Genomic DNA, 24,554 nt, shown 5'->3' on the forward strand with positions numbered 1-24,554 from the left:
GGATAATTATTTGCATTAAAATATGTTTAAGTCCTACTGACAGCAATAAGAAAACTGAAATGGAATGAATTGGCAGAAGTGTCAGAGAACGTTTACTTTTAAAAGATTTAAAAGGCAAAGTTCATCTCTAATGTCGACATAACAGATAAAAATTCCAATATTCTTCTTGCCTAAGGATAAATATCCTTTCAAAACATCCAACATAGGTTTTTAAAACAAATACTAGCAGATTAATTACAAGAGTGCACTTTAAACCAACCAAAATTAATCTACTGATTTAAAGCAAGAAAGCATAATCTCCATGCTTCAAATGATAGCTGGCACGCTTACAACCAGATGTAGCTCTGTTCCAAGAAATTACTGCAAGACTTTCCAAAGTAGAAGACAGTATAAACTTGAGACTGTGTTGTACAAATTACATCTTCCTTCTGCCTCCTTTTTAAGAGAAGGTCCTAGAACTTGACTAAAACACTTGAATTGAATCGTTTAGCTACAGAAAAGCAAATGAAATTAAATAGGTGGCAGAACAAAAAAACACAACCAGATTATGGAAACTTTCAGCATAAACTGCAAATGTGCACTGTTCTTGCCCTAAAACTGCTTTAGAGACCCATTTACACTTTTTGTAGAGCTGCTTCAATACTTTAGGGGGGGGGGGGAGGGGAGATGTCCATAATATTTGCAAGTTTTCAATTTATTTACTTAATTTTAGGGAAGGTACACACAGAATCTTCTGTTCATACTGTTGAGCTTGTTCTCCATTCCTCAGCTCAGGTTGCTACGTTCCTCAAACAAAATATCCCGTCTGTTGGTGTAGTCTATATTGACAATAAAAAGATAATCCACTGCTGACAATAAGTACAAGCAATGGATTAAGCTATGGAAGTGATGAAAAAAAAGAATTTGCAAAGGTCTAAGCTGGCAATGCTCAACGCTGTTCTAGAAACTCCAGTTAGAATTGCATCACATGGTGAAGAAAGGGCACGCAGCTCAGATTTATGGCTGTCGGGCTAATGAACACTCACTTCTTTGAACCTCTAAACAATGACACTATTATTGAGTAGGTGATATCCTCTGGTCCATAGGTCTCTGCTGGCTTTGGTGATGATATGCATACATACAACGATTTATCTCTGGCGTACTTTTTTTTTTTTTTTTTAAATTATGGCCACTGAAGTAGAAAGAAAGATTCTCCCTGGCTACTAAACACATTATTTTTATAAAGCACTCAAAAATGGCAAAAGTAGTGCATCAACCAGCCATCTTTGGCTTAAGACATTAAAAGAATTAATTGATAGTGAGGACAATTGTTCCACGTATTCTGCTATGTTTACCTTTTCCCTGGCTGTGATGGAAAATCTGTTTTAATGCAGTTTATAAATAATGATAATTTATTAAATATTTTACTGCCCTTCCTCTGCAAACTGCCACTTGTGAAAGTATGAAATGTCATCATCCTCAGACTAATGGGATAGTGTGTCTTCATTAAGACTGTGGTTACCGTTTGTGTGTATTTACGTTTAGTTTCACTATAATTCAGTTTTATCTACACTCGAGGGAACAAACAAATGAAGTTCTTGCAAAGGTTTTAAAATGCATGTTAAGTCTTAGTAAACTAAATACTAATTTGTAATTAGATCTTCTAGAGATTTCAATGCCAATCAACCTGAGTGCTGAAAACTGAAAGAATTTCCTTCCTGTTTCTTCCCTGAAGGAAGACAAGGAATCAAGATCAATCTGTGATCCCAGGCAGGCTGTTCATCTCCTTCAGGCACCAGATGAGCCAACAACGTTACTCCTTCAGCTGCTCTTCAGCATCTCACTGTCTGAGGTAGAGAAGGACTGCTGCCACCTGCACAGCTTACGAAAGACACCTAGGCAGCAGCCAAGAGTTTGGGATTGAATACAAAACAGCAACCACACCTGTAAATAAATCAGGAAGCTTCACAGACCTGGGGCTAGTTTAAAGACAATGATCAGACTAACTTATCACTTCCACTTTTCCTCAACTTAAAATTAGGGTACACACTGAAAAATACCTGATGAACAAAAATATTCTAAAGCTCATAAATAATCCTGTAATATATTTTTGGTTCCGCAATGAAAATCAGTCACTCCTACTTAAAATGATAATTCAAGTTATTAGTCTTCCAGTTGCCATCAAATCAAATATCCAAATTTAGAAGTAAAAATATTTTTATCCTTCTAAAGTGCTATGGAAGTATATAAAGTTTCTGGCTAAAATTGTAGCAGAAAAGACAGAATGTGAAATTTATTATTATTAGTTTACAGTATTAGACTGGATACTGGCTTGGGTTTCAAAAAGCCCCCAACTAATTTGTATTCATAGGTACAGAATATGAAGTAAGACAAGTCGATAATGTTGGAGACAAGAGAAGTTTTAGTTAGCAGTAATAATGAATGACAATATGTTTCCAGTTTCACAGTGAAAGCCTCTGTGTTGTGTGGTGATAATAAGTAAGGCAGGTTGGGTGAAGCGTGAATCCAACCCCACTACCTGGGAAATCAGATTCACGATGTAAAATAGCAAACACTCGATTTGGTGTTGCTATGATGATGTAATATTGAATATTAACACTACTGTTGATTCATAAGCAGCATTGTTCTTAACACTTTCTCAAATAATTCTTAACTCTTTCTCAAATAAGTCTTTTCAGACTGAAATTCATTATTTTACATTGAAAGCTATGCAAAAATATATTCTAAAGAAAGCATACACATGGGAAAGGTGAACATCTTCTGTGTATTTTGTCTTAAAAATACCGAGATAGCAAGACCTAGAATCACTGACTCCAATACCTACTTCTTTTTATTTTTCCTGCATACTGCAGCTCATTTGTGATTATGCATGAGACTTCCCATGGCTCTCAGTCTCAGCATTTCTGCTGTTAACCATCTGGGGCCTAAGCAGATCTCCAGCTCTTTTCCAGGGACACATTTTTTTTTCATTTACTTCTCTTTGGTATAAGTTGTTAACAGTTGTGGTTCAGTGACTTTGGAACAAGGGGAGGAAGAACTATGTTCTGTACTTTTATTAAACAGAGTGGTCTTTTGCTAAAGCAAAAACCTTACTTTATTTTTATGCTTGATTATAAGAATTCCTTCATCCTAAAGCAAGCACATCCTCCCTCCTGCCCCCTAAAACAAAGCCTGTATTTTAAGCAAGAAATCCTGAGCCTCATGGAAGAGCTATAATTTTCACAAACCACTTCCATTTTAAGCCTCAATTGTGTTTTCAGTATTTTCTGAGTATTTATTAAAGAATTAAAATAAAATTATGGTAGATTTTAATACTTTTGATGTTTCATAATATATTATCTATTCAAGAAAGGTTTTGTTTGTTTGTTTGATTTTCAACATTGCCCTATACTCATTTGCAATACAATCCACATTCTAGTTTTGAAACTACACGGTTAAAATAATACCTAATTATTTCTGAAAGCACTACTGGATGGACTGATCCATTAACAGCAAACTTAATCCTTAGAGAGAATGCGAACAACGTAACATATAACACTGAAGCCTACTCTTGATCTCAGGTATGTAATGTTTACAATTTTGTACTTTAACATTGACTAGTCAGAACATTAGGGCCATGGCTTGCCGATTTAATGAAAACCAGACACGCTTACACAAAATCTGTATGCAAACAGGTATTTCATGCTGAGGGAAAGGTATCACTGGGCATCAGTAGAATCTGCTCTTAACATGACAAGAGCTCAACTTCAGTATCTGCTGTTAATTAATCATTAGTGCATAGCATAAAAACAAGTGCTCCCACAACAAAGAAATTTCATCTCTTGCATAATTGCTACTTCTCCCCAATATTCACTACTTTTCAGTATCAGTCCTCTTGACAATATCAACCTGTGTGTGACAACTATGAGTTGCCAACAACTCCATGAGCATCTGTAGTATTTTCAGCTGTCCTTCTTTGACAGTCTTCTTCATTAGTTTTTGAAGTGTTTTTAATTCAGGGTAGTAATAATGTTGTTGGACCTATACAATTTGATCAGCATCCAGCACTCTAGATCCTTTCCAAGTTTGCGAAAACAAGAACAAATGAAGAACAACCAGTGCGCATCTTCGACCAAGATAAAAGGCAAACGTCAATGTTTAAACGTTGACTTGATTCTTAAAAGTTAATTTTGACTTGAAACTATAGTAATAATAAGCATTATGATTACAGGTAATTATAAAAATTTGTGGCTGTTCATCTTACCCAAAATGCTAAACGAAGCCCTAAAGTAAAAATTGAGACAGAAAGAAAAATCAAATCAAGCCATTTCTAGCAATATTCACTGTATTCTCTCTTTTATGATATTTTTATGTAAAACTTGGTATCTTTTCATACTCCTGAGAAACATGGAAATACTGCAAGTAATTTGAAAACCAAAGAATGTTAGATGATGTTGTTTTGTAACTCCTTTGGGCTACATCAAGTACATATTACAGGGAAACCTAAACACGTTGTGGCCAAATAGGATATTAAAGTCACAGCATTAACTGCACAACCCGAGGAAGTTTAACCATATATGAACCCTATTTATCATGTTTTTCATCTTTTATTTAACTATTTATTTAGCATAAAGATTTTCTGGAGCCCAGCGATATACTTCCCTTCAGCAAGATCTCCAGTTACTCCAAACACCAAGACACATGCTGTGTAAACCAGCAATCACCAGGCAAAAGTGGAATTTGAGTACTATGTCTAAGAAGAACTTGAAATGCCTAACAGAAGTCTACATAACTTCCAATTCTGACCATACATAATTTTTTCTTTCTTGTGTTTTTACGTTACAAACACGAAGTCCTGATTTTTACAAAGAAAATGTGGAGGAAAATTAAAGTCATGAAACTGAACTCAAACTGCCATATCTGAAAATGCAGAGCAAACCACAGACCAGATTAATCTAAAGCACTTTCCCTGTCAATGCCTACATTAACATTTCACTTTTGAAAGCTGAATTAAAGAGCTTGCCTGATTGATAAAATAGCCTTACAAATTATTTTTAAAACCAGCATTCTAAAATCAGCACAAGGGACTACATTTGCACAATTTTGTGTTTTATAAAGGTTTAACAAAATACTTTTCCTCCCTAATAACATTCTCAGCAACGAAAAATGAGTCTTTTGAGAAGTCTCCCCTCTCCCCAATAACTGGATGAAGTGTTTGCATGTTCTCTATTAAGCAAATGATTCACGTTTACTGGTGACTAGTTTGTGCAGGCAAACACTTGACTACACTCTTGGGCTGTAGCTAATTGACTACCTGCTGTATACAGACACACAACTGTTCACATGAGCCCGATCTGAGAGGTATATTATGAAAAACAATTTGACTAAATCTGGGAGGAAGACAAAGGGTAAAGGAATTACGTACCAAGCAGATTTGTCGCGCCCACAAAATTCAAATACTTTAATAAAGACAACTGAACGTGGGTAAACACATGCTTACATAATACACCATGTTTTTCCACAGCTACTAGCATAATATGCCCTTAATATGTTCACTCTGTTTCACAAAGGACAAAATAAATCCCCATCAATAAAGGATTAAAAATGGCGCAGGTCAATTCCTGTTAACTTTAGCAAATATCAATCAACACTTTGCCAAAAATAATAAAAAATCCTTTCCGATATGCTGTGCATGCTTCCATTTCAGTTTTAAAGCCTTTCTGCAGACTCCGTCCTGGAATACAGTGCTAAGATAATGTCTAAAGTAGCCATCGGAAGAAAATTTATCTTGATTCCTTTCATGACTTCAAGGAAGAAACTACAACGGACATGTAACTTATTCACATTAATTCACTTAAAAAAAAAACAAGCCTCAAGTATTATTTATATAATTAGACCGCATCAGTCACCCAGGCATTTTTGGGGGTAAAAATCGTATTATATTATAATTAAAATTATATTTTATTACTTTTAACAAAACTAATGAAAGGCAACACAAGAATCATAAAAGAAATCAAGAAACTTTTGTTTGTTTTTTTTTTAATAGCAATTAGGTAAGTCACCAAGGTAGCATAACTAAACCAAATTAAGGACTAGCTTTTAAAAAGTAAGTAAAACTATTGGGGGGCAATCTACAGATCCTTAAAGCAATGTTAAAATGATGTATAGAGAAAATGTGTTTTAAAATTTTTACCACTAAGAACATAAGATGAGTGGCTTGCATTTTGTAGAGAGCTATATAATTAAAAAAAAAAACAACAAACAAAACCCCAAAATACAGATCTCAGTACAAATGCCAATCCCATCCTCACTTAAGTTCTTGGAATTTTCAGTCATAATTTTTAATTAGAATATGATTTCACCCACAGGAAATCAGTATTTTCAAATCCATTTATTTCAAAGGACAATTTTCACAATTAAATGTATATTAGTTAATTTGTATGCAATTTAAGTATGCATATCCAAGCATATCCAATATGTCACAAATATATTTAAATTAGTGTCTCATGAGTGTTGGCCATATTGTACCATCAGTGAAGTTTTTGCATATTATGAGGGATCTCTGTAAAGACTCATGGTACAGTGCACTCATTTTACAACATTTTGCATGCAATTTATTTAAAATACATCTGAAACTAAAATACATTGATTTCTAAGACAAAGATTACACAACTAACAATATCCAAAAAAATAACACATCTGTAATTCATATTGCAACAATAGGGGCTGCTGTCTTAAACTGCTCACTACCATCCATACTGCTAAAAATCCTAAAATTACCTCTTCCCTCATTCAGATGAAGAAGGGTCACATTTGTCACGTTTTAGAATGTGCCAAAATTTATCCCAGAGGCAATACCTAAGCACTGCTTAAGTCAGCATTTTTTGGGTTAGATTTGCTTTTAAATACAGATGATAGAATAGCAAGCCTTGAGTGAACACTATTAAATACTTTATTAGTTTCTCTGGTTCAGAAGGCCTTATTCCATACATCAGGTATTAATTAGAGAATCAGTAATGCTTGACACGGGATGCACTGATTACTATCCAAGTATTTATTTTTATATCTGTCCTTATCCCAAAATACAAAATGGGTCAAAAGTTATTTCAGCTGGAAACATAAATTTACTTTAAGTTATCATTGACTTAAACTGGAGTGGAATCAAGCCCTGAAGCACAATAGCACTTTTTTTTTTTTTTTTTAAATCTGTCTTGCTCACACATCTTCATGGAGAAAAACAATATTCTAAACCAAGAGACACTAAAAAAAAACAAACCTATGTATTTTACAATTACTAAACCTATGAATTGGGAAGAGAAGAAAACAGAAATAGACAAAAGTGGTACATAAAATATATTTACTTCTAAAACAACATTAGATTTGTCTTCCCTTTTTAAGCTTGCAAAAGCTATTTTTTTCTACTAGGACTATTATTTGACACTATTTCAAATAATGTGATAGATTTATCGGAAATCCTACTTAATTAAAAAGCAGAGTTATTAATTTTTATTTTTTTAAACAAAAATGGACTTTGGAATCAAGATTTCAAATGAATTATTGCTTGCTTCATAGTCCCTGGGGCCCCATTCTTTTTCTCCTCCAAGAAGAATAAGCTTTTCCCCTCCAAAACTATCAAACTGTGACTTAAGTTTTCCCAGATACAGACAACTTCTGCGAAAAAGGAGAATTTTTGTAAAAAATAATAATAACGAATATTTCTCCAACCCTATGGAAAGCCTGCTTCAGTTTTCTTACCCCCCCAAGAGCTCAGAAAAACAGATGTACTACAGAGAATGACAAAAAATATATGCAACTAGTTATTTTACCCAAACAAATAACAAACAAATTTGTTTCACCCAACAGAAATTGAAGGAAAGACATAATATGAGCAACAAATGCCTGAGAACTGAAATACCTGCATAAGACAAACAATTCATGTCAAATTTGATTTCCAGTTCTAAAAAGAGTTTCTCATTTTCACCAACTTACATCTACCAATTGAGCAATTATGCCATATGTGGGTGTACCTTACAGTCCTTTTCTTAACATCTGCATTCTGTGTTAAATTCTAACTGTACAAGATGTCTGATATTTTTTCTTTATCTTGAACCTTCAAAGTGGTAGCTTTACCAGAGGCAAAACCACACACCAGAGAATATGAGTCATATAATAAAGAAACGGCTCTTCCCCTTCTCCCTCTTCCACCCTGAAGCTATAATAACCTAAAGACACTCTATTGTAAATGGCTTCTTTGGTAATATTGATAGCATGAAGAACTCATAATCATTTAGCCAATGAAGGAAGATATTTATAGTCCTTATTGTATCCATAACGAATTGTTATTCATATATACTGATTATATATATATATATAAGATTCTAAATCCAATTCCAAATTGTTCAACTGCAAAAATATTTTAAAATAATATTCATTATGTCCATGCAGTTGCTTTCATGTCATGCATAAAACATCAATCATACTACAGACGTTTCTATAAATAATAATGTAAAAAGATAAAAATAATCAAAAGTAAGATGCCTGTGCGAGTTAATCCAAATGGTATCTCTAAGCTGAGTACCAAAAAGTAACCTCCACATAGAAATCCCTAATTTTCATATGGTTCCTCATCAAACGATGGCTCACACTCACAAACAACTAAACCACTGCTAAGGCCAACTACAATAAACAGATAAGGAAGCAAACCACCTTACTCAACCACTGCTTATGGGAGTTTCCACTCTGAAGTGCAGTAAGTATGGTAAATGCTACTGGGGCCACTCCATCCTTTTAAATCCTTTTCTGCAGGTAAACTGTAACTCCTCAGACTGACATCCTGCATTTAATTCCATGCAGGAAAACAACTTGCAACAGAGTCTTATTTCAAGCTTCAGTATGTCGTAACTGTATCAGAAATTTTAAAGAGAAGAACTAAATACAGAAGCAGCATTTACAAACATCAGCAAATAAATCAGTAACAACAAAACCAAGCAACACTAAAACAGGTGCAACCACCACAGTCCTGTAAGAAAGTTAACCCAGTGGTAATTCTGGCTTGAGCTCTTCTCATGACCATCATCCAAAAAGTCAAACAACAACAACAACAACAAAAAAGCAACATTTCAGCAAATGAAAGTGAATTGATGTGTTCCCCCTTAAAGCAGAATAAAGCAGTGGTTTCTAGTCTTACCTGTGTATAGTCAAAGTCAGAAAGAGGAGCTATACTCTTGATGTAGTCCATTCGAAATTGGTTTTCTGGGTTGGCCAATGGAACTGGGGGTATTAAAGTGCTCATAGCTGAAACTATAGTCTAGAATTGGATAAAACAAAAACAAATGCATTAATCTGGATAAATCTAAGATACAGGATCAATAGAAGCTAATCCAATCTGATCAGCAAAATGGGATTTCTCTCTGCTCAGTCTTAGAGAGCACAATCCTTATCATTTCCAGCACACCCAAGCATTGAAGAACAGTATAAAGTGTGTTCTTACCACAATCGCATCTTTAACATTTTTCCGAATATCCAGTATTTTCTGTTTCTTTTCTCTGCATTAAAACAGAAATATTAACGCTTTGATTTCTTTCTTCCAAAGCAGCTCAGTCAGTTGCATTTATTTACTTATTTTTTTCACTGATCGCTTGTTTATCTGCTCCTCAGTCATTAAAACATACTAACTGAAAACAATAGCAAGACAAATATGTCTCACCACTCATCCCTTTCCTCACACGGTATGAAGAGCAATCCACGTTCACCTCTATTTTGGTTTTTGTTTTTATAATCAGACAATGATAGCCACATCTGCAAAGCCCCCCCCCGATGAAACTAGAAGTCATTCTTTCATTCCTACAGCATGCTGCAGATACGCTCGAAATTAATAACATCTAGGTGAAAGTCAGCAGATACCTAAAATTAACGCTATAGATTAATAACGATTTCCGGGAAAGAGTTCTTGAGAGAGAAGATGATGTAGCCTCAGAAATCAGGAGGATTTCTAACAATCGTGCAGAATCAGTTTCAGTTTTACACTCAGCCCAGTACCGGAAAAACAGCAGCCACTGTCATCCTGAGTGTGACTTGACATGTATTTTTGTATCACGGACAGATGCAATATTTAGTTATTTGCTTCTATGCAAAAAGTAGTCGCCATGTTGTTGCTACACAGGGGCCTGTCAAGCGCTGCAGTAGCAACAGTGTGAAATACAGTAAAGGGGCCAGGAGGAGAAAATGCAAACAGACAACAGCAGCAATTTCCTTATTCTCGCTCCCCTTTCCCCCCTCCCTCCCCCGAAACGCAGTGCCCAGCCACCAAAAGGCGGAGGATGCCAGGAGAAATTTCCTGAGCCTGAACCTGCTTGGAGCATGCAAGGCGAGAAGCGGCCACGACGCCAGCGCAAGCCTTACTCTGAATTAAAGCCGTTGACATGCAGGATCCGCATCTGTTTCACAATCGTGCTTTTCCCTGACTCACCAGCCCCTGGAAGAGAAGGGAGGGAAGGGAGAGCATTAGGAGACGAGGCTCGGGATGGCCTTTTTGTTGTGATTATGATCATCAGGGTTTATTTTGGTTGTTTTCGCCCGCGGGAGCATCTCCCACCTCCGGCGCCGTTTCCCCGCGGTCGCATCCGTGGCTCCAGCCCCGACCCCGACCCCGGTCCCGATCCGGGCTGGCTTTGGGGCTGCTTTTGGGGGTGAGGTGGCAGCACCCCGCTTCTCCACGGCCCCCATCCTTTTTTATTTTTTATTTTTTATTTGGGGAGGGGGGGGGGGGCTCGCTCGGCCGCCCCCCCACTCCCCCCATTGCCCCCGTCCCCGCCGCCTTACCCAGCAGGAGCAAGCGGTGCGTCGCTTTGTAAGCCAGCCGCTCCTTCTGCAACTGCTTCTCTATTTTTTTGTTGGCTTCTCGCTGCGCTTTCTCATCGATACGCTGGTCCTCCGTTTTGCTGTTGCCCAAACACCCCATAGCCGCTGCCGGGGAGGGATGTCACAGCGCCGGGCTTTTTGCGCAGCGGGTTATTTACAGAGGGGAAGGGGAGGGAAAAGGGGGGTAGGGGGGTGAGGGGTTGGGGGGGGGGGGGAGCAGGGAGGGAGGGAGGGAGGCGTCGAAGACCAGGCTCTAAAATCCCGATATCCCTGCGGCGGTTTCTCTTCGCTCCTGGCCCCCGCCTCGCTCCGGTAAAATGGTCTCTGGCCGCCCTCTGATCAAAGCAGGAGTTTGCCCGCTGCCCTCCCCGGAGGAGATGCGGGGAGCAGCCGGCGGAGGTGGCCGTGGCCGTGCCCGAGCAGGGAGGGGGCGGGGGGGGGGGTGGGCAGCGATCCGCCGGCGAACATGCAAGGGCGGCGAGGCAGCGCAGGGCTCCTCCTGGAAACCAGCCCTGCTGCCGCTCTCCTCGCTCCCTCCCCGCCGCGCACACAATCCCTATGCTGCTCGCTCTCTCTCTCTCTCTCTCTCTCCTCTCCGAAGGGCTATTTTTGTCTCTCCAACTCAGCACTGCCTCTCGCTGCCAGACCAGGAAACGGGCAGGCTGCAAGCCCTGCGCGCAGGGCGGGCAGAGCACAGCAGGGACCAGCCGGACCCCGACACCTGGGCGGGAGGCTCCGAGCCCTCAGCCCCCTCACCCACCGCCGCCGTCCCCAAGCCCCGGCTCTGGGGTCGAGGTCCTCGCCCGCCCTCCTGCCGGCCCTGCTGCCGCCAAAACCTGGAGCTGGCACCCGCTGGACGCAGCCTTTCGGCCTTCCTCCTCCTTCTCCTCTTCCTCCTCCTCCTCCTCCTCCTCCTCCTCCATCCCCCCCCGTGGTCCTGCCCCGAAGCCTGTGGGGCCCGGTGGCCTGGAGCCCACGCAGCCGTGGAGGTGGAGGAAAGGCGCGGCCCCCCCCCCCCCTTCCTCCAGCTGTCACAGGCAGGTTTTGGGGTCCCCCCCTAGCCTTAAATATTCCCAACCCCATCAGCTGAACGGGGAAGCGAAGCTGTCCCAACAGCCCGCAGTGCTGTTTAGCCCGAAACACCATTACATCCCACCACCCATCTCTGAAGCCCACGGTCCGTTCGTCGCTTCGTTTACCTCCATTTTAGGTCTGGAGGTGAAACACCAAACCGGACAAAATTATCGGTGCCCCTACTTGATTCACATCTCCCGCCTTGCAGGCTGGCATCTTGGTGCAAAATCATGGCTTTGGCCTCTTCCTAAAGCTCCTAAAGGACACGTTCCCGTTCACCGAGCCGCAAAACCACCAAAAGGATGGACATACAACCTCTGACCCCTCAGCAATGTTTTCACCCTTTACTTCCAAATATTATTATCTGCCCAGGCTTCTGAAGCTGGATTAGTAAAAAAATAATAAATAAATATTTTGATAGCTATGTACGTGTGAAAACCTGGTTGGTTCTGACTAAAATCAGAGAGGTGCCCTCAGTAAAACGAAATATCCTTTTTTTATCTAAAAAGCCTGAGCTGGCCGTGTCCAGAAGAGCCTAGATGTCACAGACTGGAGGACGGAGGGTGATTAATTGCTCTCCCTCGGGCAGGAAGTGCTGGATCTGAGCTCAAGGAAGAGGAACTGGTGCTGCCTGCCGTGGAAGCGCGCCGTGGGGAGGTGAAATGGGCAGGAGCCAGAAGACAAGCGGGTACTGCTCTGGTACCCGTGGCTGCAGCTTTTCGGAGAGACACTACGGGATTCAAGTGCCAGACACGTGTTTTGGTGGCGCTGCTTGATCTAGATCATGGGAACCATTTTATTTTCCTCCTTATATAGGCAGTGTGTGTATGAGGAGAAAAGTATGGGTACAAAGTCACAGGATCTGCCAGGCCAAAATACACATTTTTTTAGCATCAATCCATTTTTTAAGACAGAATGCTTTTTTTCCTATTTTGTGTCTGGAAAGTGCAAAAACTTCCTCTGACACAGGTAGGTTTAGAAGCACTGTTCAGGACCACTGCTGGTTTTTGAGGCTGTCAGGCATGGGATACAGGATGAGCAGCTCTGGTGAAGAGCAGTCACACTTGCTCTGGGCTCCAAGCTGAACGGGCTTTGCTGGAAATCATCTGCTGGATGTTCATTGCTCTTTACCATCAGAAACCAAAAGTTGGGATGCACAAGATGAGTGTATCCTTTTTCATTTCCTATGAAAATACTTCAGTTTGAGACCTATGTCCCAAATCTGGCTAGTGTTGCTTGACCCCAGGAGCTAAATCTGCCTTGTTTTTTTGCCCTCCCCTCCTCAGCGGTTTTGTTCCTGCATGTACTAACATGGGGATTTTGGGTGCAGGTTTGTTCCCAGCTTCGATGAGGCTCAGTGCCAATAAATAGGATTTGTCAGGATCCTGGAATATCCTGCTTTTACCTTTCTCCAAAAGAGGGAAAGTGTTTCTCATTTCCTCTCTCCCCCTTGCAAACCCCATGACCCCTCTGGGTTTCTTCCTCCTGAGAAAAGATCACACAGTTCAAGAATGACACGCGCAAGTGACCTGTGTCCAGAAAGAACTTTTGCCTGTAATTATATTCCCAATCCTCCTTTTCCCCTTCCCAAATGCTCCTTATCTCAGCACATTCAAAACTACAAAATCCTGGAAATAATAGTACACACAGGAGCAGCTCTCACCATCTTTGGACACAGACTTTTTTTTTTTTTTTTCAGAGAGTAATCACAGCTACCCCATGCATATGTGAATCTTCTACACACAGACAAACCCAGACTGTGAGCCTGGTATTCAGACATATTTGTATCCAGACACAGTTCAACCCACCTCTATAAATGGCTTCAGCAATGCTGCTTTACCAAACAAGCTTCTGGTACAAATCACACGTGAATAAAACCAAAATCCTGAGCAAGGAAAAGGAGATTCTCCTTGCTCTTCCCGGTCAGACAACATGGCAGCCTCCTTAAATTCCTGGTCCTCTTGAAAATGAGATACTTGCATTGCTCCTGCCCCATCAGATCAGCCAACAGACATATATTTCTATGTACATATATAAATATATGAACATAAATATGCACTCAGTGCATGTGCAAAAATCAGATTCAGCTTCTCCTGCTTCATGCTTGAACGTGGTAGTGTCCCACTGTGAAAGCAGGCAGTGAAGCGTGAGCCCTCCTAGAGGGAAACCAGAGCCACCTTCACATCCCCTCTCCTTTGCAAGTTGCCACCGCGGTGAGCCCCAGGCTGAGTGCTGGGGAGCCCGAGCCACGTGCGTGGAGGCTGTGTCTGTGTGCTTGAATGGAAGGAAACCGACAACCCAGCTGAGGCTGATCAAGGCAACAGCCACAACCAGCTGCCACAAAGTCACAGAGTTGTTTCTCTTGCCTATTCTGTTTGGACAGAAGTGTCCATGGAAGGGGGACAAAAACTCAGGAAGAATCAATAAGGAGCTCCTGCAGGAAGGGCTACAGAGACCCTGTTGCTCCTTGCTCCTCTTATTCACAGCAGGACTGATGCAGAGCTTTTTCTTGAAAACATTACGTAGAGGTGGAGAAGGGTTTTCTACAGAAACCCTGCAGACCCTTTGCAGACCATCTTGCCTTTACAACACCCCTCCTTTGGCTTTGGAGGTGTTTCTCAAAGACAATGCGAATGAAGAAATGGATGTAAATAAAAGCTTACGGGGAGGTAAGCAATGGGAGGACAGACTCTTCTTGCTTGTCACTCTTCCTGCCTCAGCTTTCACAGGTGTCCCTGAACTCTCACTCTCACTGTCCTCAAGTATGTACTAGGTGGGTAACACCATGGTGATCTGCTTTTCCTCACTGACTTTTCTTTTTCATGCTTTGCACTGCACATTAGGATATGCAACTCACTAGTACTCACATTTTTTACTCTACCTCATCCTCAAACCATGGTCTGAAAAGAGAAAAATAAACTGGTATTTGCATAGGTATTCAAGAAAAATAATTCTCTCTGGTAATAAATTCTTGGTAATTTTGTCTCCCTGCAGATGTCAAATATTAACACAAAAGTACACACTCCCTGGAATGCTACATTTGGATTTTTTACGATACATGAACCAGGAACCAGAAAAATTATGACTCTGACTGTATGAAAAATACTGACTATGGATCTAGTAAGTACACAGCACGTGCTACACAGAGACGCAAATGTCATGCTACAAAACCCAACCTTTATCCTGGCGTTTTTATAACTGTCACTTAGGAAAATTCCTTAAAACAATTACAAAAAATAAATAAATAAAATAAAATAAAATAAAATAAAATAAAATAAAATAAAATAAATATTAAAAGGGTCAGCCTCGGGAAGGGGCAGTTTCTCAGCTCCCTGACCCAGTTTTGGTGTCCCTGTTCCATGCCATGCTCCTCCACTTGGCAATGTCACCAGGTAACTGGCCTGACAAAGCCACTGACCCTCTGCTGCTCCTCTCCCCCAGCACCCAGCTCCTGTCTCCACGAGATGCTCAGGAGCACAGGTGAGTAACAGAAGGAAGAAAGCAGGTGAAGTGAGAGACTGTGGAGTAAAAGTAATAGGGTTTGAAGATGAAGAAGAGTTTTCCCGAGAAAAACTGCAGGCAACAGAAATAAGGACAGTAGCCTTTTGCCCCAAGTGAGCAGTTGTGAAGAGGAGGATTAGCTCCAAGAAGCATGCTCGTGGGTCTGATGCTCCATGGAAGCCTGTAGAAAAGCATCAGGTGAAAAGCACCTTTGCAGCATGACCACGTTAAAGAAAGAGGACAATCCTCTTTCATTCAAGCGAGTCATTCCTCTTCCAGGCTAGTTACTACTTGTCCTAACGCGCAGGGAAAGGGAAATTTCTGGTGTGGACATCCCAGTGAGCTCAGAGCTTGCATTCAGACACTTACTGGTAAGATAATGCATGTGTCTATTACTTGGCTTTTCAGACTAGAAATCCCTTTCTGTGAAGTCAGACCCGCACGGCAGCACTGCACGCACTTCCATCTGTCGGTACTGGAGGCAGAAGTTGCTGATTGAGACTAACTGAAATCCAGCAAGGGCCTAATAATGTATAACAGACTGAGCAAGCTTTTGTGGTTTAGATATGCTTACATATTACAATCAAATAATACTGTTAAACTCTGCAACACGGAAGCTTTTGCAAAGGCAAAAGGACAAGCTCTCATTTAATGAATTTGTGAGCCTCTATTACGGGATATACTACATGGTTAGCAAAACTGGAGACACTTTTATGACAGTATCCCCAGTTATGGGAAATTTAACTTGATTTGGCACCCCCCCCCCCCCCCCCCAACCATTCCTAAACTGAATAAACCAAGTAATACATTCACATTTCAGTTCTAATCAGTTTTTCAAGGGTATCCTCAAGATTAAATAGATTTAAAGAAAGCCAAGCAAAATATGCTAATACCACCCTAATCTAGGAGGTAATTCATAAACAATTATAAGGAAATATGCTAGAATTATAACTGTAGTTGCTGCTTGAAAAAAAAAATAGAGGGAAAAATCTATATGGGAGACAGCCTGGATTCTCTGTAACATGCTGACCAACACCTTGCACAGCTGTAGCAATGAAGCTGACTTATTTATCTTCAGTTTATAAAGGATTTTGTATATGATATCAAATTTTGCATATAATAGTAAATGCTCAGGTCAGCTATTATGAGCTCCCTATTTGTTTAGCAGTGAAAAACTGGTGAAAAAATATCTGTTAAGACACTCAACATGTGCAATATGTGCCTTAACCTCACCTTTAACTCACATGCGTCAGCAAAACCCTGACAGTCACAGCATGCCTGACACCACTCCTGTTTATTAGACCACATTCTACGAAGCTAGGTAGTTTCTACATTTACCACAAACATATCTGATCTGTAAGTTAAGTGTGCTTGTATCATCTCCTTTCCTGATACAGAGATACACTTTAGTTTTTTGTTTTTTAGCTCTTCTGCTTGAGAAATTAAGTTCTAGCTATCCCAGCATATGGCTGATTTTCAAAAAACGAACTCTCTACATAGTTTCTACATGCTGAAACCTAATCAAAATGATGCTGTAAGTCTTCTGAATGCCTGCTGGTGTCTGTCACCTGAAATTTTTTACGAATCAATATGATCCTCTCATACACCTACATTTACATGAGTCAAGTAAGTCTACAACTATTTTTTTAGTGAGTGCACATTAATGCGATTATGAGACTCAGAAGTACTGGTAAATTCATAGCAAGTAAGTCCATTTCCTAACCCTATTTAAGGATCCCAACATATTGCTCCACAGAAGAGTCATTGGTAAAAAATGGCTTCAGGAAATAATGTTAGCAAGATGTGTGAAGCCTCACACCCTGATCTGTGTCAATAAGTCCTGTTGCAGAAGTATAACTTGTGTCTGACAGCATGAGTCTGAACTAGCAAACCTGGATGAAACACCACACTCACTGAATAAACACGCGACGTTTTTCTCCTTATCCATCCATCTTTTCTTACCCTATACATCTGCATGTAACACGGACTTGTTGAGTCATGCTCTGCCTAGACTTTTGTGGTATAGATCTTAGGTTTGTTATAGGTATTTTTGTGGTATATGTGTGTAAAGCAGACAATCTCTTGGATTTAGGAGCTATCACACGTTTGTTTGTAATTGAAGAGATGTGACTTGTTGACCCAAACGGTCCTTTCCAAAACGAGGTTTGTGTTGCAATTCAACTTCCATGCTTTCAAGACATGGATTTATTTATTTCTCTGGACAGCTGAAATAGTAGATAAGAAGACTAAGCAGACTGACTACTATTCTATTAGTATACCTATGCAGGGGAGGAGAAAAACAATTATAAATATAGTGTGACTATTTCCTGGGAAATAGGTCTACTTATTCTTCTATTCTTTTATTCACTTGTTCTATTCCCTGCTAGTCCCTAAATTACAAGGGTATTCTGGCGGAACCCTTATAGAACGAGTCAATGAAAGTCAAACCCATATAATTTTCCTGATGTATTTTTACTAAAAAGCAAAAGCTTTTTTTCAGCATGCTCTGGGTTGTTTGTGTAATATCAGTTAGAGTCTTTGGAGCAAATATTAGTTTATTTGTTTATTATCTAAAGATAAAGAGTATGGATGAAATCTCACAGGAAGTACATCAGGATCATTTTATTTGGAATGAAAGGTGACAAAAAATATTGGTGAATGCATGAAGGAGAAGGGGAAAAGTCGAGTGAACTTGCAGGCATTTTGGAACAGGTCACTTAAAAATATTAAGTTACTGAAGAATCTGTATTTTTCACATACTTTGGGAAACAAAGTTTGTTTTTAAATTAAAAATGCATAATGTGATAAAACTTCCTAAAATATGGCAACATTTTCTCTGGGTTTAAAGTCTCAGATAGATCAACATTGGTATCATATTTCCATGCCAATATGCATAATTTCAGACAGTTTTGTTTGTTTATTCATTAGTTTTTAGGAGAATCATTCTAGCTTGGTGCCTTGTAACCTCCTTGGAATTGTAAAGCTTTGCTGATGTCCACATAATGTAGTGCAATGCTACGCTGACCTGTCACAGCAGTGTCTAAGGCTAGCAATAGTCCAAATGCAGAAGTAATGTGGTCTAGTCCAGATATCTCACCTCATACAGCTCTTCAGAAACCACACTGTAAGTTTTAAAACTTCAAGAGGGTTTTTCAAAGTTCAGAGCTGCTTGAAGTTTTTAACAACTCAGAACAATGCTCCCCTAGCCTTAATTTTCATACACAATATGCAAATACCTTCCAAGCCTGAAGCACTTAAAGGCATTTAAACCTACCTATATGCAAGTTCTTCCTGCTCAGAGCCAACTATAGCAACCTGTCACCTGCATCACTAAACACAATGGCAAGATGTGCTTCCATTTCTTTGCAGCCTGTTCTTCATAATAGGCAAGTCTTCAGGAACTGCATTTCTGATCCTGATGCAACAGCACAAAAGCTATTGTAGTAAGAAATGGCTTAACCTGTCAGCAACACTGTCAGCACAATTACCAACACTAATAAAGATATGATCACAATCTGCTAATAAAGGATCATTAGATACATTATGACTATTGTGTTCTTTTAGATAGCTCTTTTACATGGACGCTAATTGAGAACACTTGATTTAAATAAAAATAACCACTATAAATTTCCATTTACAAATCCGTTCTTAACCTTTAGACAGCTTAGGATACTGCCTGCTCATGTAGGGAAAACCAGCTATTAATAGGTTAGCCCTGCAAAACATTTACCAGAAATACAAACCAGTGTAATGCTCTGTGTACAAAGGAGACAGCTCGGAAGAATACACTTCAGGATGCTCTGTCTGGACATGTAAATGACTTATACTGAGCTGGCTTAAAACTTTTCTGTGTCATGCAAATTCTTGTGGTCCATACCACAACTAAGAGAGTTTGGTAATGGACATCTGTTTGATCAGAAAGATTCAATAATTACATCTGTAAAATACCCAGGCTCCCCAGGGCAGTGATCATGGCAACAAGTCTGCCAGAGTTCAAGAAGTGTTTGGACAATGCTCTCAGATGCATGGTCTGATTTTTGGGAGGTCCCGTGTGGAGCCAGGAGTTGGACTTGATGGTCTTTGCGGGCCCTTTCCAGCTTGGGATATTCTGTGGTTCTATGAAAGTGAAACCAAAAAAAACCAACAAAGGTAAAAATAAAAGAAATGGAGGCCCAGCAAATATTGTATAAGGAAGGTATTCCTCACACAGAGGAAGGTATTAACATTATATTCGTAAGAATTCATGGGAAACATGATTAACTGAGGTCACTCAGACGGCATGCTGGAACAGGTACAGATGAGAGCTATGAAGACAGTAAGGAAGGACAGCCAGCCTCAGTGAAGAGATGAGGAGTGGGGTCGATCAGACCTATGATCCCTGTGGGTGCATGCAATGCCAACACTAAGCGTGCAGTGGGTTAGGGCTTGAATTGTCAACCTAGGCCACCAGGGCTGGGGCTCTCCACCAGAGCCAGCATGCTGCGAGAGCAGCTGTGGGCAATGCTGTATCCAGAACCACAGGCCAGGGGCCCTGTTTTCTCCTGATGGAAATCAAAGGCATAACGTTGCTTTCCAGAGAAGAGAGCTTTCCCTTTAACTAGAAAAAAAAAAAAAAAAAAACACAACTTGAATACAATACAATCCAAACTGCTTCATCTAATTTAATAACTGTCTTGAGATGTAGAGAGACAGGAAAAAACAGCGTTTTGAGCCCTCAGAAGAGCATGGCTCTGGAAGAGCTGCCTGAAGAAAACAAAATCCCCAGACTCATCCGTGTTACACCCCTGTCGTGAGGAGATGGGCCTGGTGAAGGAGAGGCCCCTCTCCTCGCCACCTGCCTCACCACCAAGACCTGGAAGCCCTGTCCTGCTGAGTGGAAGGAGGCCGCATGTGGCAGGCGTCCACACACCTTCCCGAACTTGTTCCTTCTATTGTGTCAACGAACAATAGCCTCGGCGCTAATCTGTGAATCTCCTCAGGCTCGCTTCATGCCTTTACCATACCGCTTCCCTCGCCTGATTTACCTTTTCTATTATTTGCTGCTTTCTAAGCTGTCAGATTATTTCTCTGCATGTCCTGCAAGACGGTAAGTAGAAAGGAGAACAAATACCACTCAGTCAAGTGCCTAAACTTCCAAGTTTAACTCTGTTACTTTCTGTATATTGTCTCTAGGATTTTATATGATGTACAGTGTGAGCTGGTGGTTGTCTTCTGTGAACCGTACAGAGCTCACAGCCAAAGATTAACACAAAAAAATAAAAAAAGTTATGCTCTGGCAAAATACTTTCAATAATGCCAAATTCTATGCTTCTTTTCCTGTAAACTGCAAGTAATTTCTAATGCCTAAGGAAATCTGAACTAGTGTTAGCATACAATTTACATTACCTATAGTTGTAGTTTATATTTACGGCACTTGAGCTTATTGAATGTGTAGCAATCTTGCTTCTCTCTGTTTTTTGAAATATACTGAATGGATAGGTTGCACTTCAAAAATTCAAAATATTGACAGACATACAGATATATAACTATTAAGCAAGGGACTTTATTTTTTTGTTTCTGAATGATACTATCCAATTTTAAAAATTAAATCTTAGAATTATTTGAAGATTTAGAACAACCTTAGAAAATGATCGTTCTTTTTGTTTGTTATCAAAACCATTATGGCATTATGACGAAGTCATTCTTTACGCTGACCAATACTTTGGATGACTTGTAAGTTAAGCAAATCCATGCTGTATTATGTATATGTAATGATAGCAAAAAATGTATTTTTCTTTTTGTACAGCCTGCTCTGTTTCAAATGGGTGCTATGATGTTTTCATTCATTTATTTATTTTTTACTTTGCGTGTGAAAACCATGACATCAGGTTTAAATACTAAGCCTATGCTTGGAAGCTGCTCACTTGAACATTTTCGGGGGTAATATATTACCAATACGAAGAGCAACCTCCGATATGAGCCAGATAGAAAAGACACTATAATCATGCATAGTATGGACCCAACATTATGTCCAGTATGGGTTAAAACCATACACATTACGTAAAACTCTATCATCAATACCAATTTTGACCAACTGCAGTGAAAGGGGCTGACTCTTTTAATGCAGCTCATCTGGCTCAACACTGATTTCTACAGCTGAGCTTTGTACCAGATGTCAAATTAATATATCAAATGTAGGGTGTAAAGTGTCTCAGTAATGCAGATGTTTAAAATCTAAGAATTATGAAAATGATTATATTCTTATCTAATAAATTTCTCCCCTGAAATGCATATTTCTCTTCTCTTCTCCTCTTCTCATAGACTATAAATGATTCAAAGTGAGTTCATCTAGAGATATAATAGTGATCAGAAATCACTGTGAAATGGACATAAAGGCTACTAGCAGGAAATACAGTTGAGCAACTGCATTGCATGGCAGCAAGCCAAAACTACTGTATTCTTAGTGATGTGTTAATAACTTGGAAAGTAAGAGCGCAGAGCTGGTGACCAGTGAATTTCACCATAAGAAAGGCTTCTGCATTTAATTTAGCACCTGATCAATCATTTCTAGTGACATTTATGAATCCACTTCTTTCATAAGTAAAGAAGTGTATGTTAATACATCTTAATGCTTTTCTTCATTTAAAAATGACCCACAGTTCTTTCCATATGGTGCTGTTCAACACGATAATTGGTACCTGCTGAATCCATCGACTCCATCGGTCGATATGCTGTCCATTGACCTCAGGCAGTAAGAAATGCTGTAAGAGCAAACAGTTAACACCCCCAGATCTCATGGAACAACCTCAACCTCAGTGATCCTTCATAAAAGTCTAAGGAGACACTGGAAGAAAAATGCTGAAAATGTAAGCTACCCTGCATCTGTTCACAACAGGGATAATAGAGATACAGTTTTCCTTTCAGAAGCTGGCATCCCAACCTTTTGGAATCTGACAGAATTCCTCCCTTCTAGATTCTACCGCAGCTACAGGTTTGTACAATTTGAATAAAATGCCTCATGAGCACTGATTCCAATACAAATGAAAATTAGCATGTACCTATCAGTGCACTCAGGTAATCCTTAATTTCCCTAAAGATAAACATGAAAAGCAAGCAGCAGATAACAACTTCCTCCTTCTCCCTGTAGAATGACGTAAATGAAAATCTAACAGGTATGTTGTCAGCATAATACTGACAACACACATGCACAACAGAATTTTCTGTCTTTTGATATGAATTCACCTCATACGGCTCTGTTTCCTGTAAGTTTAGGATTATTCTTGCTTTCTTTCAATCCCTTCACCTCCTCCTCATCCCCCCCAAAAAAACCTCACCAGTAATAAACCTTTAGTCTGTCTGTGTGCCTGTCTCATGTGTGAGTGAATGTTTCTCCACTCTGTTGGTGGCATATATTGTATGAGAGTTCAAAAAATAATCACCTTGTGAGTTCTTAATTAAGAAATTAAAAGCTGAAATCCGAGTCTTCTTTAAGAAACAGAACCTCTCATCAAAGTGAGACAAAGTATATGTCCAAGCTAATCTATTTTGGGTAAACATCAGCTTGAAACTTAAAAAAGATCATTTTAGAATGCTGCAATTAAGTAACAATGGACAACATCAAACTAACTGAAAAGTGCCAATATGAGTATCTGAAATTTTGGAAAACAGACAATTAAAATATTTGCTTATGATCATTGTATATGCTCATTAATGGCTAAGGATTTCTCTCAGTTTTCATTCTAAAATAAGGATAGGGCATTTAAACATATCCTAAAGTTATGGTAATTATATAATTAATAAATAAACAATAAATATAAATAATAAATATAATAAATAAAATTTATGGTATGCTCTGAACAAACCAGGAAACAGCAGTCAATTGATGGGACATTCACAAATTTGTGTGTCCTTCACATCTACACAAGGACATTTTCACATAAAGCTTTCCACAGTATTCGTTCTAAAAATGTATTCAAGAATTTCAGAGAACTTTTTAAAAAACAAACCCCAGATTCCATTACGTTTTGAGCAACTTTTCATTGGTGGCATTTTGTTTGAAATTCAAAAGTCACATGCTGAAATTGTTCAACAAAATGGATTGACAAACACAGAAAAGTCCTTAATTTTTCACAATCTTCCAACATCAGTTAAGCCAAATGTATTATGTTTATGAGAAGTCGGCAGAACTCCAGGACAATCTCATTCTGATATTCTATTAGAAATACTTGTCAATTCATTCACAGTCCACAATATCTCCTCTGATCTCTGGCACCAATTCAAGCCAGAGACTTGAACTACATGTTTTTCTCCTACACCACTTCTAGATAAATCACATTCATCTTGATGGAAACAAGAATTTTAATTCTGTCTGAGTAATCACTCCATACCATCATTGTTTTTTTTTTTCTAGCACAGGTTTCTTAACTGACTATGCATGGTATACTCACCACATTCAATTTCTGGGAATGCTTATTTTGCTTTCTCCATGACCAAATTAATTTTCTTAGTTCAAGGGCCAAAATCCCATTTTCCAGTTCTTCCCCCATGTGGTTTTGTATTTTTATTATTCTTATTTTCCCAGCTACTTTTTGAGGTCTTGACTGTGGATCCTAACTTCCATAACTTCTGTATTAAAAGAGTTGTCGGCATACTGACCACTTACAGATCAGATATACATGCTCCCAAAAATCCTGCAAGGAAGAAGACAGGTATACCTCTGCGGAGTATGCAGATCTATGAAAACACATAAAGAACAGCTTTCAAACCTGAAACTAACAGGTTAAGTTGAAGTATCCCTTAATATGTTCGAGTTTTTGCAATCCACTTGCAACTACCAGGAGTTTTGGCATGCAGCTTCAGTGTGCAAGACCGACCTCGCTTTTTGATACACCTTTTCTGGGGAGAAGAAGGTGGCGCAAAAAGAAGGATCCGTAGTTCCTACATAAAAATGCCACAGAACCTAGAATCAGGCTACTCAAAGTTGGCAGAAATTTAGCAAGACTGGCTGTGCTGTGAAATGACAGCCCAGTGATGAGGTTATCTGCAAGAGAAGCTGCACCCTTGCTTGTGTTTTAATCCTTAGCTCCTGACAGGCCAGACAGCCCAAATATGAATTACTGCAGGCATGACAGAGCTGAAAAAACGGCCGAGGTTTGCTTTGA

The 24,554-nt window shown here is 39.5% G+C and overlaps 1 protein-coding gene across 2 annotated transcripts in view; it reads right to left on the minus strand.

Moving 5' to 3' along the window:
- Nucleotides 1–24,554, minus strand: part of GNAL (G protein subunit alpha L) — a 195,844-nt gene that overhangs the window by 110,996 nt on the left and 60,294 nt on the right. The window contains exons 1-4 of one of the 2 annotated variants that reach the window (XM_084511099.1): nt 10,801–11,590; nt 10,381–10,453; nt 9,470–9,524; nt 9,167–9,286 (exon numbers count right to left, since the gene is read on the minus strand). In XM_084511099.1, the coding sequence (XP_084367225.1) occupies nt 9,167–9,286; nt 9,470–9,524; nt 10,381–10,453; nt 10,801–10,939 (387 nt within the window). In that variant the 5' untranslated portion in view covers nt 10,940–11,590. Of the gene's footprint in view, nt 1–9,166; nt 9,287–9,469; nt 9,525–10,380; nt 10,454–10,800; nt 11,591–24,554 lie in introns of those variants that run through there. The other variant, XM_084511100.1, reaches the window with a different exon arrangement.

Source organism: Aythya ferina (genome assembly GCF_964211825.1).
Source record: "Aythya ferina genome assembly, chromosome: 2".
NCBI classification, from domain to species: Eukaryota; Metazoa; Chordata; class Aves; order Anseriformes; family Anatidae; genus Aythya; species Aythya ferina.